This window comes from Vicia villosa, linkage group LG2, assembly GCF_029867415.1.
Source record: "Vicia villosa cultivar HV-30 ecotype Madison, WI linkage group LG2, Vvil1.0, whole genome shotgun sequence".
NCBI lineage: Eukaryota > Viridiplantae > Streptophyta > Magnoliopsida > Fabales > Fabaceae > Vicia > Vicia villosa.
Genome location: NC_081181.1, coordinates 11,433,771 through 11,449,789, shown reverse-complemented (window position 1 = coordinate 11,449,789; position 16,019 = coordinate 11,433,771). Strand labels below are relative to the sequence as shown.

Below are 16,019 nucleotides of genomic sequence, written 5' to 3'. Positions count from 1 at the left end.
CATGATCTAAGATAACCAAGATAAAACAGAACATCAAGATAAAACATGGTAAAAGACGAACCAAGGTAAAACATGATTGACTCAGGTATTAGATGGGAATCAAGATAAAGCATGACTGAAGGAATATCGAATGAAGATCAAGGTAAAACATGACCGAAGAATATCGAATGACAATCAAGGTAAAACATGATTGAAGAACACCAAAGAGAATCAAGGTAAAACATGATTGAAAAATGACAAAGGACAATCAAGGTAAAACATGATTGAAGAGAAGTTTGACAAATGCCACGTAAGTTGGACTTAAACCATAAGGTAAGATGTTAAAACAAACAGACCTAGAAGAATGCATATGAGTATGCATGGTGTATGAAATTTTTCAATGCATGATATATGAATGATGAATGCGATGGGATTAGCTATGATATCTGAGGTAGACTCTTTTGGGAGGGTAGATCGGAACTCTGATTCCTCAACACAAGAACATTGTCATCTCTGTTATATCACACGGATGATCCTTTTTAGAAGGACTGATAAACTGCTTGGGGACCGCTGAAGAAGAATGCCCCTCACTGACTGATTGTTAACTGATCGTTGCTTCAGTTCTTGAAATGAGCGTCGAGAACATTTGCCCCAGTATAAATCTTGAATAACAGGATCTTGGAGTAGCGTGCCCCTGATAGGATCACTGATCAAGTTTCTTGGTTGTTTGAACTTCCTTGAAAGATAAGTACTTGCAAATGAAATGTTCATTCAAAAATGGTAATTTTAATGCAATGTTCAAAGCGTAATTTGAAATCAAGACCATTATTGGAATGATGTTATTGATGTAAAGAAAATGAATCAAAAGTCCAAACACAATTGTTTAGACATTCAAAGCGATGGATAAAGCAAAAGGTATGGTAAAACAAATGAATTGCAAAAATCTTTAGGAGTCAGGTTAACGCAACCTTGTTGTAGTATGCTTTCAAAATAAACCTTGCTTCAATTAGGTCTTTTAAAGGCTGTAACGTGGCTTGGTTCACGGTTTCAGAAACAAAGGATATAGGCTCAAAGTATATTTGTACCCACCCCATTCTTCGTGATGATCTTCCAATCCTACGCTCAGTTAATTCAAACTATACATTCATGTTCCAAGAGGCTTTGGAATTGCACCTATGATAATGATAATGGTTTAAAGACCAAGGGAATCTTTGAGATGACAGTCACTTCTTACTTTTGATAGTCATAACGTTTTATGGTTGTTCAAGGAATTTATTGACTTCTCCTTTTTGCTTTATATCCCTAACTTTTGCCTGAACTGTTTCTTTTTGAGGTTACAGTCAGCGGGATGCCCCAGTTTTTCCTAAGTCTCCTTCGTAGGTTTTGACTTAGCGGGCTTTTTTTTTTGAATTTTTTTTTGTATTGGAAAGATAGTGACTGCCTTGATAATGATTAATGAGAACCATGTTGATCACTTTTGGTTGAAACCCTTATTGAAATGTGTACTTAATGATTTTCTTGAAATTGAATGCAAAACCAAATTAACTGAGAACTACCCTGCCCCAGGTTTAAAATTGCGGGTTTTTTGTTTAAAAATAAACTCCAACTTCGAAGGCTCAGAGGGGTTGACAAAGGATTAACTTCCTTATTTCTCCAGTGTTTGGGGATTAAAACAATGCCTGTACATCATCAGCAAAGTTTTATTTAAAAGCATACAATTCAACAATTTGGGTATTTCGTTGTCATCATCCTCCCTCCAATCTTTGCATAAACAAAAGCTTGATAAAGAAAGTGAACAAGAGATATATTTTTGTTTTTTTAAAGATAAAGCGTAAAGATAAGCACAATGGATGTAAATGAATTGACTCAAATATGTAATGCTCATTTCATTAAAATTAACATTAAAGAACAAACAAAGTTCAAATGCAGTACACGAGATAAAACAAGGAAACTACAAATAGAAGGAAACAAGGCCTAGTGACTAATCATTGACGAGGAGGAGCGATCCTGTCTGAAACACTAGTAACTTGTCATTATTAACCCAGTTGATTGATCTTCTTCTCGTTTAAGCTCTTCCATAGTTTACTCAAACATAATTCCAGTCCCACGTGTTGAGGAACCAGTTTGACAGTGGAAAAACAAGTGTGAAGACGGAGACATATGATATGAATTGACAACTTGAGTGTATGAATATGGATGCATGAAATTTTTGATATTTTTTATGCAAAAATGAATGTCATGTCATGTCATGAATGGTTTACATGTAACAGATTTCAAATCGTATGGAACAGAAATATTCTAATTTCTCAGCACAAAGTGGCACACAATAGGATAGTTCTAAGGTTCTTTCCAACAAGGTTCTAGACACGGTTCTCAGAGTTACGAGCTACTTTTGAAAACTTGATCACCTAGCAAATAACTTCCCACACAACCATGTTTTCAAATGAAGCCTATTCTGAGTGTGGTTTTCGCACTTACCCACGGTAATAGTTACGTTACGCAAGTTGGGTGCGAAACCACCATTTCCTAAAAAGTCATGGTTTAAGGGTTTTTCTAAAGGTCCCTAGAGTTAACGATCCAAATTGAAAATATCATCGCTCGAGTAAATAACTTACTCAACCAAAGACATCTTCTCAAAGGACCTACTCTAGGCGGGGTATTAGTATCTCCCACTTGACACTACGTCAAGCAAGTTTAATACTAACCCACCATCTTATCTTATGTGTTTCTTGAGCTCGGGTGTAGAGCTTTGTCCATAAAGTGCCAATAATCAAAATATTCCAACCATACAATAAGAAATCAAACAATAGAGGCAATAAATAAGCAAATAAATAAAGCTAACAATAATACAAGAGAAAAAAAAAAAACTAAACTAGGGTTGTCTCCTATGGCACTAGTTCCCCAGCAGAGTCGCCACTTTCTGTAGCGGTAAAAATGTGACTCGACGCGTTTTCACGCATTCGAAGTACAACAGAGTCGCCACCGAACTTTATTTATTCCAAGAAGGAAAGGGAAAATATCGATAAAACCCACGAATAAAAAAGAAAGGATAAGATGGTCATCGCAACCAAATTTAGGTTCGGGAGTCGGTTAAGCAAGGGGAAGGTATTAGCACCCCTCACCTCCATCGTACTCGATGGGACCCATTTAGTTATTCTTGTGATTTATTGTTAGCTTGTTATCTATTTGCGTTATTTTATTAGGTTGGAAAGAAGAAAGGAACAAAAAAAGATTTTTTATTATTGTGCTCGCCAAGACGTTTGTATCTTGTGCCTACGTATTCCCTAGTGCAATGGGAAAGTCAGAGCAATCGTAGTTCGGGGTAAAACTACGAAATGTTTTGTTGATTGATTTTAGCGAGAAGTACTCGATCGCTTTCAAATGGAAATACTACGCGCACATGGATATGATATCACTACAAGAATGGATAACTAAATCAAGATAAGACATGATTTTGGCCATCATCGCATTCGAGTGGAAGATGTTAGATCTTCACATGTGGAAGTATGTTCGTATTGAAATTGAATAAGTGTCTCGTTTTATAAAAAAAAGGTTTTAAAATTAAAAGGGTGTGAATGAATTGAAAGTTTGTTTGTTAAGAGAAATCAAACATTTAAACAAAAGCTTAACGGCCATCGCCCAAATGTTTGAAAGAGAAAATTGTACAAGTACGTACAACCTCCTCGTAGGTGATGAAGATGATTTGATGAGTTGAAAGACATTTAATTGGATCCAAGTATTTAAACAAAAGTTTAACGGCCATCGCTTAAAATACTTGAAAGAGTATTTGCTAAATCGGGTTTTTAGAAGTCTTTAATGGAGTTTTAAACATCCAAACAAAGGCTTAACGGCCATCGCCTAAATGTTTAAAGAACAAATTGTACAAGTACGTACAAACTCTTCTTTCCATTATAGACTAAAATAATTTGATTGTTTAAAAGAAAGCATTTTGTTAGAAAGGTGAACTAAATCGAGTTTGAGAAGTCTTTAATGGAGTTTAAACATTCGAACAATGGCTTAACGGCCATCGCCTAAATGTTTAAAGAACAAATTGTACAAGTACGTACAAACTCTTCTTTCCATTATAGATAAAATGATTTGAATGTTAAAAGAAAAGCATTTTTTTGTAAAAAAAAGGTGAATTAAATCGAGTTTGAAAGAGTCTTTTAATGGAGTTTAAACATCCAAACAAAGGCTTAACGGCCATCGCTTAAATGCTTAAAGAACAAATTGTACAAGTACGTACAAACTCTTCTTTCCATTTGAAACTCAAAATTCGATTCGAGTAAAAGATATTTTTTAAATCATTTTGAAAAGTTTTTGATAAATTCTAAACATACATCTAAAGAATATTTTTTTTTGCCCTTTTTTAAAAATCTAGTAAATAAAATAAACAATAAATAATTTTTTGGTGATAATACTCAACCAAGAAAACTATTTTCTAAACAAAGAATGGTAAAAAAAAAAAATAATGAGCCAGTGGGGGTGTTAAACCCGGAATAAGGTGCAAGGCCCAACAACCTACATAAAAAAAACATTAGAAGGAAATTATAAAATAAAAAAACAAATGGGCTGGACCGGATCAAATCCGGATCCGAACCCCTTTTCTTTTCCAAAGATGGGTTAATTGAATCCTAGAACTCTTTTCAAACGTGACAGAAACCTCTTCCTCCTCTCTATCATTTCACGATCTGGCTTACGAACAAAAACAAAAGGCCCTCACGATTTCTAATCTCTCACGATTCCTACTCTCAAACTCGTATCACCGATTAACAGAGCAAACAAACAAGAACAACCTACTAGAATCCTAAGCCCCGAATCAAACCCAACCCCGATTTCATTATGTTTCACGATTACAAGGATGACAGTTAGCGATAACAACAACAAAAAAAGCAATATAAAGCAAACCAAGTCGGGCCGCTGATGAAGCGAATCAGGTATGATCTTCTTCGTTCACCTTCGTCTTCTTCTTCTTTCTGCGATTGTTGTTGTCGTTTGCGTGTGGTTTGAAGTTGAAGTGTGTTGGATTTAAGAGTTATGTTTTGAGGTGACTCGGTTGAGTGATTGAGGGTTGTCGCTGAGTGTGATTGGTGTAGGTTCTGAGGGTTTAGCGGTGGTTTGAGTTAGATCAGCATTGAAGATTCGATGAGAGATTATGTTGAAGGCTGAAGGTTTGTGTAGAGTTGTGATGGTGGGAGTGAAGTTTTGAAGTTTGTGTGTATTGATGATGAGTGATGGTAAAGATGAGTGGCTGAGGGTATGAGTGGTTGAGGGTATGAGTGTGTTTGGTTGAAGGTTAAGGAGAGATTTTTGCAGAAGTGTTTTGCAGGGGTTAGAGCGGTTTTTCTTGGTTTGTTTGAGAGGTGATTTTGTGGCCGCCGTTTCTCTGAATCCTTTTTTTTTGTATGTCATTCTGCTTGGTCTTTTATAGAGACAGATAAAAGGATTTGGGGGGAAAATTGGTTGGAGTTTTTGAACATTTGTGGATACTGATTTCTTGCTTTATCTCTTGCAGGTTGTGGTATGAACATTTTGGTGCAAACTTTGGAGTATTGTGTGCAGCAAATAGCAGGATTTTGCAGGGCATTTGGACTGTTGTATTTGTCATGGCATGGCTTAGTGCAGAATTTTGGAGTGTTTGGACAGCTATCAGAGGCGTGGGATAGAGGAAAAGCTGAAGCTAAAAGATTTTTTGTATTTTTTGACTTTGTTGTATTGTGACAAAAAGAAATGGGCTAACAAAATAAAAGTAATAAAAACAATGGGCCCAAACTATATATATAAAAACTTTTTGTTATATACTCTTTTACTAAATAAATAATAATAATTAAAAGGATAATAATAATAAAATAAAAATTAATCAAACTAAGTCTAAAACTAATTTGTATTTAAAATGATGATGGTAAAAAACTAAAATCTATGGAATGTAAAAAGTAAAAAAAGTTCGATAACAAAGTAACTTGACTAAAAATATGCAAAAAAAAAAATGTGAAATATAAGCTGTTTTTGTTGACTTTGATGAAAGTCGATATGCAACGATGCGATGAATGAATGATGAATGCGCATGAAACATGAATGTGATTTGACAAAATGAATGAAATATTGTAGGTCAAAAATTGGGGTACGACACTTAGCAATGTCAACTACAAACTTCTGACCATTATATGAATGATTCACCTCAAAGGTCTCTTCCATTGCCCAAGTGGGCAACCAGTGCCCACTTAGCATGACTTCTTTATCAAGCCTCTTCCTAGGTATTGGCATTACTTTATGAGGCCATTTTTTTAGTTTGGCTGATGAGGCAGAACATCTATTCATCAAGTACAGCCTAATCCACTCACACATGGTCAAAATAGGTTTGTCTCTTACACTTAAAATGGTAGCATTAAATGATTCAGATATGTTATTCATTAGTACATCACATTTAGGGTAAAAGGAAAAAGCATGCTTACACCATGACTTTGGAGGAACACCCATTAACCATGTCCAGGCATCAAGATCTATCAACTTCAATTCATTCATCTTTTGTAACCAGCCTTGGTAGTAAGTGGCTTTTGCAGCCTCCATCATTAGATCTCTAATGAGTGCACCACCTCCAAATTTTTTCTTGAAATTGGCATATAGATGCCTTAAACAAACCCTGTGCTCAATTCTTTCAAACATCTCTTCAAAGACTGCAACAAGACCCTGCAAGTTGAATTACATTAGTAACACACAACAATAACTTTTACTGGTTTCCATTTCTACAAGTGAGAGTATGAACGAAGAGAGGATGAAGCAACTGGAATCACGAAGAGAGGATGAAGCAACTGGAATCAAGAAGAAGAGATAGCGTAACCCTAAAATTTGGGAATAAACCCACCCACGATTGGCCCTGAAGAAATTGAAGGAGCAAGAATGGAAGAAAATCAGAATGAGATGACATCGTGAACCCTAAATCCCAAATTATAGAGGGAGACACTGCCACCGTGTCACAACCATGCCACATAAGCCAGAAGATCCAATACACGTAGGCATTTCTGATGGAATCTCCCTCATTAAGGTTTCCCTCTGGAGAATCTTTATTTGTTAAGGGGCAAAGGCTAAAATTTTTTTTAATAAGGGGGAAAACCGAATATCGCTTATTTAGCAGGGGGTGAACACTATTTAACCCTATAATTAATTAATTGGAGTCCATTTATACCCCCAATTTGGATGGCATGGATGTAGATTCTCTAATATCCTATCTTACATGGAAAGACTTTTAACATGTTCTCGAAATCTTAGTTGCATGTAACTTGTTCCAACATGTGAGTATTTTTATAGTGTAAGTTTGATCAAACCAAATTCAACAACTTTGAGATTCAAATGTGAGTATTTTTCTCTTCACAAAACATATACTAGTACTTAAGAAATCAATTCCCATGTATCCATAAACAAGTGCTATCACGTTCTTTCGAAGCAAAATTCATATAATCTAACAATATTGAAGTGATGACAGAGCTTTAATGAAGGTTCATGTTTTTTCTAACAAGAAAAATACAATTTAGAGATTCAAACACTACATGCTGGTTCCTCTGACAGTCACCACCATCAACCTCAGACAGAACCGAACCGTCTTGTTACACAGTGAAGACATTACTCATAAGCCACCATGAATATTAAGTGAGTCATGTTTTGAACTAACAATTGGTAGGCGAAGATTTCGCCTTCCAAATCTTCCACAATCCGTTTTTCCCTATCCAACAAGTCAAGCTTAAAGCTCATTTCCTGTGACGGCTTCTACGTTCACGCATCAAACAACTTGTAGTAGGAATTTTCTTGCAGTTATTTTATCATATTATACGCAATCAATGAAGGTAAGCGCTATGCATTCATTCCCTTGCATAGCTTACACAATGGCGGATCGTTAAATGGAAGTACTTCACAAAAATGGCTTGGTAGAAACTTTGAGCTCTTCAATTTTTCAAGAAACTCAATTATTAATAGTAAAAGAAGGAATATTTTCTTGAAGATCTGGAACGTTTGTCAAACACGGCGGTTTGGCTCCTCGATAGTAATAGAAGGCCATGACTTTTGACCACTCATCTGCATTGCGAATTGCTGAGAATCCACAAAAATGGGAATTAGTCAGTAACATGGAGAGAACACAAATAAATGAAAAAGATGAATTTTTTTATTGATTTTTTTCCGGTAACTTAGATAAACACCTTTATCACGGAATAAAATCTTCCCTGCTCTAGTAAAGATAACTTCTGGGAAAGCCGATACTTTAAGTGCTGCAACTAGTTCAGTCTCAACAACAGCATCGATTGCCACACACTTTCATAAGATACATAATAAGATATCAGACAAAGAAAAGCGTCGATGAAATAAAACAGATGAAACAAAAGGAATGATACTTTACTAATTACTTACTCTTGGTGACGGTAATCCACAGTTCCATATGATATGCACAGCCTTCACTAGTTCATCTCTAATTTTTTCATTCTCTTTTGGCCTAAACAAAAATGAGAAAAAGTTAGTTAGGATTGTTTTGGACTTGCTTTATCGTAAACAAGATATAGAACACTCCAACTTCAAAAGCGTAACTGCAACGTCATCGGTACTATAGCAAAATGTCAAGGCTATCTGCACATCAGGTTGAAAGTTAAGAGCGGTCTCTCATGTTCTTAGTATCTGAATCATAAAATAAATACATAACCATCGTTTTCTCTCAAACCACATCTCTTATTCTCTCTAAAACAATCCGAAATCCAAAAAAACACTCACTTCCAGTGTAGTCAAGATCGAGTACTGTATTTTAAGATTGTAAGATCTTACGTGTTAAGGATGCCTGAGAGTGCTACGATCATGGAAAGATCGTTTTCTTCGTCGGCGTGGTCATGATCAAGCTTTTTGAAGCAACATCGTAAAAAAAACGTGTTGGGGCTTTTTTTTGTGTCTATATTATAGTTTTAGTGTTTTTCTGTATCTGTGTTTATATACGTATGAAATTACTATGTTCTCCTTCGGTAGGATCTTACGTGCAATGCTAATGCTAACAGTCCGTACAATATTTCACAAGCCGACATATCCTACTTAAGATATCGTGCTTGACTACATTGCTCGCTACGCACACAAAAAGTATTCAGCAGGAGAACCAAATCAGCTACTTACTCAAGCAACTATAGGGCTAAGGTATAGAATGAACAAGAGTATAACAACCTTGCAGAGACTAAATGTAGAAGTAGAACAAACCTTCTATACCGATTGTGCACCAGAATAATCAAGGGACTAATGTCTTTAAACACAGTTTCCTCCCATTCCGCAGCCTTAATGTCTTTGATAGGACGAATGTAATTGTCATCTTGCCACTCTACTTCCTTATCATCATCAACATCATCATTGTCATCATCATCATCTTCCTTCTTTTTATTTTGAATAGTAATCTTATCGAAAAACTGGCCGAGACTAAATCCCCAACCATCAGCATCTTGAGGCCAATTAGGATCCTCCTCTTCCACAACAAGTTGGTAATCATTAATAAGCTTTTGCATTCTCTTCTTCTTTTCATCGGTATCTACAACCTCTTGAATATCAGGTTTCTTATCCATAACCTGTCTGATTTTCCTCCTCCATTCCTGTCTCTCTTCGAGATTCATAGCATAAGGGTCATTTTGTTTCGACGAAGACGACACATCATCTTCGTCATCATCATCACTGTCACTGTCACTATACGGTTCTCGCCCTCTTCTTTTCGAATTAGTACCATCCGATTTGAGTGCTTGAAGTCTTGTAATTCTGGAATAACCAACCTGTTTCAGGGAAATAGAGAGAAATTCAACATGATATATATGTAAAAAAGTAAACTTTAGATTGAAATGTTGAAATTCAAGTACTTGCCTGCAAAGAGGGTTTTGAGAAAAGGGTGAAATTGAAGGTTTTGTTGGGCAAGGTGAAGAAAGATGATAAGGGTAAAGTGAGTGTCATTTCTTCAAGCACAGAAATGAAGGTGTTAATCTTAATCTTAATATATATATATATATATATATATATATATATATAAGATTAAGATTAACACCTTCATTTCTGTGCTTGAAGAAATGACACTCACTTTACCCTTATCATCTTTCTTCACCTTGCCCAACAAAACCTTCAATTTCACCCTTTTCTCAAAACCCTCTTTGCAGGCAAGTACTTGAATTTCAACATTTCAATCTAAAGTTTACTTTTTTACATATATATCATGTTGAATTTCTCTCTATTTCCCTGAAACAGGTTGGTTATTCCAGAATTACAAGACTTTCAAGCACTCAAATCGGATGGTACTAATTCGAAAAGAAGAGGGCGAGAACCGTATAGTGACAGTGACAGTGATGATGATGACGAAGACGAAAACTATTTTAATTTTAAAAAAAAAAGATTAATTCTTAAATGAAGCAAAAGATGAAAAATAAAATTCTAGTTAAGTCAAAAATATATTTAATCAAATAACTAAATTTATGTTATTTAATATATTTAAATAAATTTAATTTTGAGATATAATTAAAAATACTGCAAGATTAAATTCTTCTAAACAAACATATCATGAAAAATTGAGTAAATTTCATTTAACTTAATATTATGAAATAGAACTTTATTTTGAGTTGGCCTATCCGACATAATAACAATAACTAAACATTTAGCTAAAGATTGTAGTGTAGAAAATGATACTAATTTCTTTTGATCTTTGCACAAAAATACGATTGTTGCAAAATTGATTGAGAAAATGATACTAATATCTTTTGATCTTTGCATAAAAATATGCTCTAAATAGCAATGTTTTAAAACCCGAATTGACCCGGCCGGTTGAACCGATTCAACCTTGAACCGTTGTCTAATCCGGTTCGGTTTGGACCAATAAATGGTTAGGTCTATAAAATTAGGATAAAATTACTTCAAGCGCAAAATAACAGTAAAATCGGGACCGGTTTTGATGAACCAGACGGTTCAAAAAATCAAAGATAATTTTTTATGTTTTACTTCATTTTATTTCTTTGTTTAAATCTAAAAAAATAATTATAGCAAACATTTAAAATTGTATAGATGGAAAACAAAGAATAAAATTGAAGGACACAAGACAATTGTAAATGTAATAGAAAGAGAAGAAATAATGTAATGTATGTGGACACAGGATAACCGATGTTGGTATGTAAAGAGATGTAAAAAATTATACTGATGAATAACTTATGGCTTTGAGTTAAACAATTAGGACAAATATATACATATTGATCCTTAACTAATTTTATGATTTGTTATTAGGTCTTACATTGCATTCTTCTTATTTTGTAAGCTTGTTTATTAGTATCGTATTTATTTGAGAATTTTATTTTACAAATTATGATATAAATCAATTTTATTAGGATATTTAATAATATAATATATTTATTAATTTTTTTAGTTTAAATTTAATATACGGTTCAATCACGGTTGAACCGGTTGAACCGATTGAACCATGACCCACATGTTTTAACGGTTCTTTCTCCGGTTTGGTTTTTAAAACATTGCTAAATAGCATAAACGGATCAAATAATTTAATAAAACAACCTAATAATTTTTTTTCAACCAAAGCAAAATTGATTAATATTATTAATATTAATGATAAACTACTTTTAAAAATTAAAAATTATAAATTATAAATAAAATTGAATAATGTGTATACCCAATAAACCATTTGTACTACAATTAAGATTTTGGTAAACTTAATTATATTAATTTACACTACAATTAAGATTTTGTGAAACTTAATTTTATATATATATATATATATATATATATATATATATATATATATATATATATATATATATATATATATATATATATATATATATATATATATATATATATATATATATATATATATATATATATATATATATATATATATATATATATATATATATTTACATTGAATATTGAAAAAGTGAGCAATTTCATAAAACTTAATTATTTGAATATTGAAAAAGGAGAAGGATACGATTGAATATTAAAAATTCATAAAAGGGAAGTTATTCACTATTAAAATATTAAATATTGAAAAACTGGTCTTTTTAAAAATCATTATCATAATAATAATAATAATAATTATTATTATTATTATTATTATTATTATTATTATTAATTATTATTATTATTATTATAACAACCTTTGTAATAAAATTATAAGTTATTATCATTATTATTATTATAATAAAATTATTCTATTCTCTATTTTTTTCATTTGCGGCAAAAAAAAAAACAACAACAACGGTTTCGTTTGAATGTCCCTTCATGTTCTAATGTTTCTTTTAATTTTTTTCATCTCAAATTTTTATTAACTTTTTTATCTCAAATAATAAAACATTAAATTTCTTCGTCAATCCACTGTCCCTTCCTTTTAAAAGGCAGTTTATTCACATAGAAAAAGTTCATTGATAATTTAAATGATTTGATATAAATTAATAATAATTTATTACATATTTTTATTTTTAATTATAATAATATTAATAATTGTTGTTGCATATATATTTAGAAATACTTGATCTCCAATTTTCCAAAAAGAAAAAACATAAAATATGAATTAAACACGTGATTGAATTTGAATGTAAACAACCAACAAAAATTTGTATGTCCCTTCATGTTCTTCATATTCTAATGTTTCTTTTAATTTTTTCATCTCAGGTTTTTATTAATTTTTTGATCTCAAATAATAAAACATTATATTTCTTCGTCAATCGACTATCCCTTCCTTTTAAAACCTTCCTTTTAAAAGGCGGTTCATTCATATAGAAACATAGAAAAAGCTCATTAATAATTTAAATAATTTGATATAAATATAAATTGATAACAATTTACTGCATATTTTTATTTTTAATTATAATAATATAAATAATTGTTGTTGCATATATATTTAGAAATACTTGATCTCCAATTTTCCAAAAAAAAACATCAAATATGAATTAAACATGTGATTGAATTTGAATGTAAACACCCAACAAAAATTTGTTTGTAACTTTTATTACAACTTTATCCCAAAAGAAAAACATGGTAGAAGTCAATGTATCACGATGGCCAAATATATCACATTACCCTACCACAATAAAGGAAAAAAAATATCATTATTACTGATAGTTATAATACATTAATAAGAGTTATAGTGCATTAATAAGATAGATGTCAATCTCGAATAACTAACAAAGTTATTGAAATTTATTTCCAAAATATTTAAATTGATATTTTTAATTGTATTTGAAGCAGCTAGCATTTAATATTTTATAAATATATTTAATAAATTGCAAACCGATATATTTTTTATAAAAATATTTAATAAATTGCAAATTAATGCATAAGTCAGAGACTTGATTAAAATTATGACAATATTATTAGCTCCTAATGGTGAACCCCAAATTGGAATTTCTTTGAGTATTGGACTGTCCATAACAGCAAGTGAACCCCAAACAGCTCCATTAGCTCCTAAAGGTGACCATGCACTCACGTGAATTCCTTTCTCTTTGCTGAAATTTTCGAGGTTTTCTTGTAAGGGGCTGCTAAGTAGTGATAACAGACTTATATCACTATTCATATCAGTATCAAATGTCTCGACATAGCCGCAAGCCTGCAACACAATTAGCCACTTTCAGAATCAAAATTTTCAAAACAAAAAACCTTTCATATTTGAAATATATATAAAATTCCATTTGATGGATATTTAACCACCACACTCATATCAGGTTTTTCTTCCAAAACCTGTGTAATAGGCATAATGCTGCAACACAACCCTAAATATGTATTAAATACATAAGAAAACAACAATATTTCAGAAAACTAAAGAACTTATTGCACTTATTGCAGCTCAAATTTGTTCAAAATACAGAACTTGTACAACAACTCGAACATGAAGTCATTCATTTTGTGTTGTGTGTGTTGATGCATATGCAATTAGTTTTGACATTCATTAGTCGACATATGTTCTTCCTTTCATATTTTGTCAAACTTTGGTGCTCTTGAAAAATTATAAACTCCGACGAAATCAAAATTTAAGCGAAGATATGGCTTCGTATATTGTCTTTGAGAAATAGGCACAATTTAGATAATTTCGTGACCAAATATCACGTTAAGCAATAAACAAAATCAGTTAAAATATCTTCAAGGTAACAAAATCTTACCTTTAAATAGATATCGATGGCTCTGTATATACCATCATGATTTGGTCTATCAAACTCTGGAATTGAGTGTGATAAATCAACAAAATTCGAGAGGCTGAGATTTGGATCGTGTGCAATTTCTCCAAGATAACCATCAACCAACTTGCCAACATTCATTATCGACATATTGTTTCAACCAACGATTTATTCCTCCGAGCAGTTACTGAAAACAGAAGGTTAACAAATATATGTTATTCATTACAATGTTAAAGAAAATTACAAAATGAAGGACTATTAAAACACATGTTATCAAAAAGAATAAGAAGTTAATGAAATAATGAAAAAGCAAGTATAAAATGAAATTACAAAATTAAAGCGGTTGGAAGTAAAGTAATGATTCACAAAAGGGTCATATTCCATTACACCCTTATATTAACATTACAACATTGAAGAAACTTTGAATTCAAAGGAGAAAGGAAAACTTTATCTCATTCACATCTTGTTGGCTTCACAAGGACATTATCAAGACAGTAAAAACAAAGCTAGAATCAGACCATAAAAAAAGCTATAATCTAGAATCTAGAATCAAAGCTATTATCAAGATAATAATACAAACCAAATCTCATTCACTACTACCCATCCCTTCACCTTAAATCGGACCAGCAATAAAAATTCACTTTGAAACCAAAACAAAGCTACATGTCCATGACCAATCCAGTTGCACCTGCGATAAAATACTTGCAGCACCACATAATAGAACTTTGTAGCAGAAAACTCTATCTCTTACCCACAAAATCCGAACCGAACCACAACAGCTTCATAAACTTTCCAAACAATTCAACCAAACCTGCACGATAAAAGCCAATTAATCCTACATCAATAATAACATAACCGAACCAGTTTATATAACAAAACTGGACCTGTAACTTAACTCACCAACAGGAAATTCTGCACCAGAGGAAAAGGATTAAAAAGAACCTGTAGCATAACCGAAACGGTGCATCTGCATAATGCATCCCAATCAAATAAACCGGAGCAAAAACCAACACAGAACCATGTATAAAGATCCAATAAACATCATTTAAACTGGGATACGTAAACTTTGTGGAATCAATAGCTCAAAACATTTAAACTATGATAGTTGTTTTAAGGAATCACAATGGTTTTAACAGAGTTATGAAATCAGCTAAGAAATCCTTCTGATCCAAGAAATGCTTTCACCAGATTTATCATTTGTGCTACATATTATAGAGGAAAAGTAGTGACAGGATCTGAAGGAGCAAAAACTAACACAATAGGACCATCTACCGTATCTAAAATCGGAGATGAAATTTCACCAATTTATATATACAAATTCTTTAGGAATAAACACAAATAAACAACACAACAAAATAATTACATGGAAATCCAATAGATGAAATTGATGATGTGCTTCCTCAGGTTAGGGAAAAGAGAAACTGTTGGTTCAGGTACCGATTGCATCAGAGAAGTTGATGTTTTGTTTAGTGGAAAAGAAGATGTTTTGAGTGGAGAAGACAAAATTGAAGATGAGAAGAGAAGAGAAATTGATGATGAAATTGAAGATGAATTGAAAGCGTTGTGAACTTGTATTGAGAAACGATGCATCGAGCGTTTCACTTTCAATATCAATTTCTTTGCTCTTCCCCAAATATTCGTTTATATTGTAATAAGGACATTGAATCCCACGATTGATCTTCCCAATTGCAAAAATATAAAAGAATTTTATAACAAATAAAGTTTAATTAATTTAAAAATATAATAGAATTTTATTAATTGAAACTTTCCTTTTATAGAAATAATTAAATATAACAAAAGATTGAGAATTTGACACTTGGCAAACTTGCCAAAATTCTCATCTTGCTTTATTATATTGTATGATATATATATATATAT

General features: G+C 32.2%; 1 protein-coding gene and 1 long non-coding RNA gene across 4 annotated transcripts; both read right to left on the bottom strand.

Moving 5' to 3' along the window:
• Positions 1 to 7,385: 7,385 nt before the first annotated feature.
• LOC131645870 (thioredoxin-like fold domain-containing protein MRL7L, chloroplastic) lies at positions 7,386 to 9,959 on the bottom strand. Its single transcript, XM_058916067.1, has 5 exons — positions 9,844 to 9,959; positions 9,199 to 9,755; positions 8,377 to 8,458; positions 8,169 to 8,280; positions 7,386 to 8,061 (listed from the first exon to the last, which is right to left on the bottom strand). The coding sequence occupies exons 1-5, from the start codon at positions 9,928 to 9,930 to the stop codon at positions 7,934 to 7,936; spliced, it is 966 nt and encodes a 321-aa protein (XP_058772050.1). The 5' UTR covers positions 9,931 to 9,959; the 3' UTR covers positions 7,386 to 7,933.
• Positions 9,960 to 13,265: 3,306 nt separating this feature from the next.
• On the bottom strand, positions 13,266 to 15,806 carry LOC131645868 (uncharacterized). Of its 3 annotated transcripts, none has more exons than XR_009297211.1 (5): positions 15,505 to 15,806; positions 15,042 to 15,108; positions 14,722 to 14,952; positions 14,127 to 14,328; positions 13,266 to 13,576 (listed from the first exon to the last, which is right to left on the bottom strand). It is a non-coding gene; the product is annotated as an uncharacterized LOC131645868 (long non-coding RNA). The 3 variants fall into 3 exon arrangements; XR_009297212.1 differs by having other exon boundaries at positions 14,754 to 14,952; XR_009297213.1 differs by having other exon boundaries at positions 14,893 to 14,952.
• Positions 15,807 to 16,019: the final 213 nt, after the last annotated feature.

Excerpts from the sequence above, each read along its gene's own strand:
- LOC131645870 (XM_058916067.1), bottom strand. The coding sequence starts at position 9,930 with ATGACACTCACTTTACCCTTATCATCTTTCTTCACCTTGCCCAACAAA. Across the intron at positions 8,459-9,198 it reads GTGCACAATCGGTATAGAAG|GCCAAAAGAGAATGAAAAAA; the intron begins GTTTGTTCTACT and ends ATTTTTGTTTAG. Across the intron at positions 8,281-8,376 it reads GTGGATTACCGTCACCAAGA|TGTGTGGCAATCGATGCTGT; the intron begins GTAAGTAATTAG and ends ATCTTATGAAAG.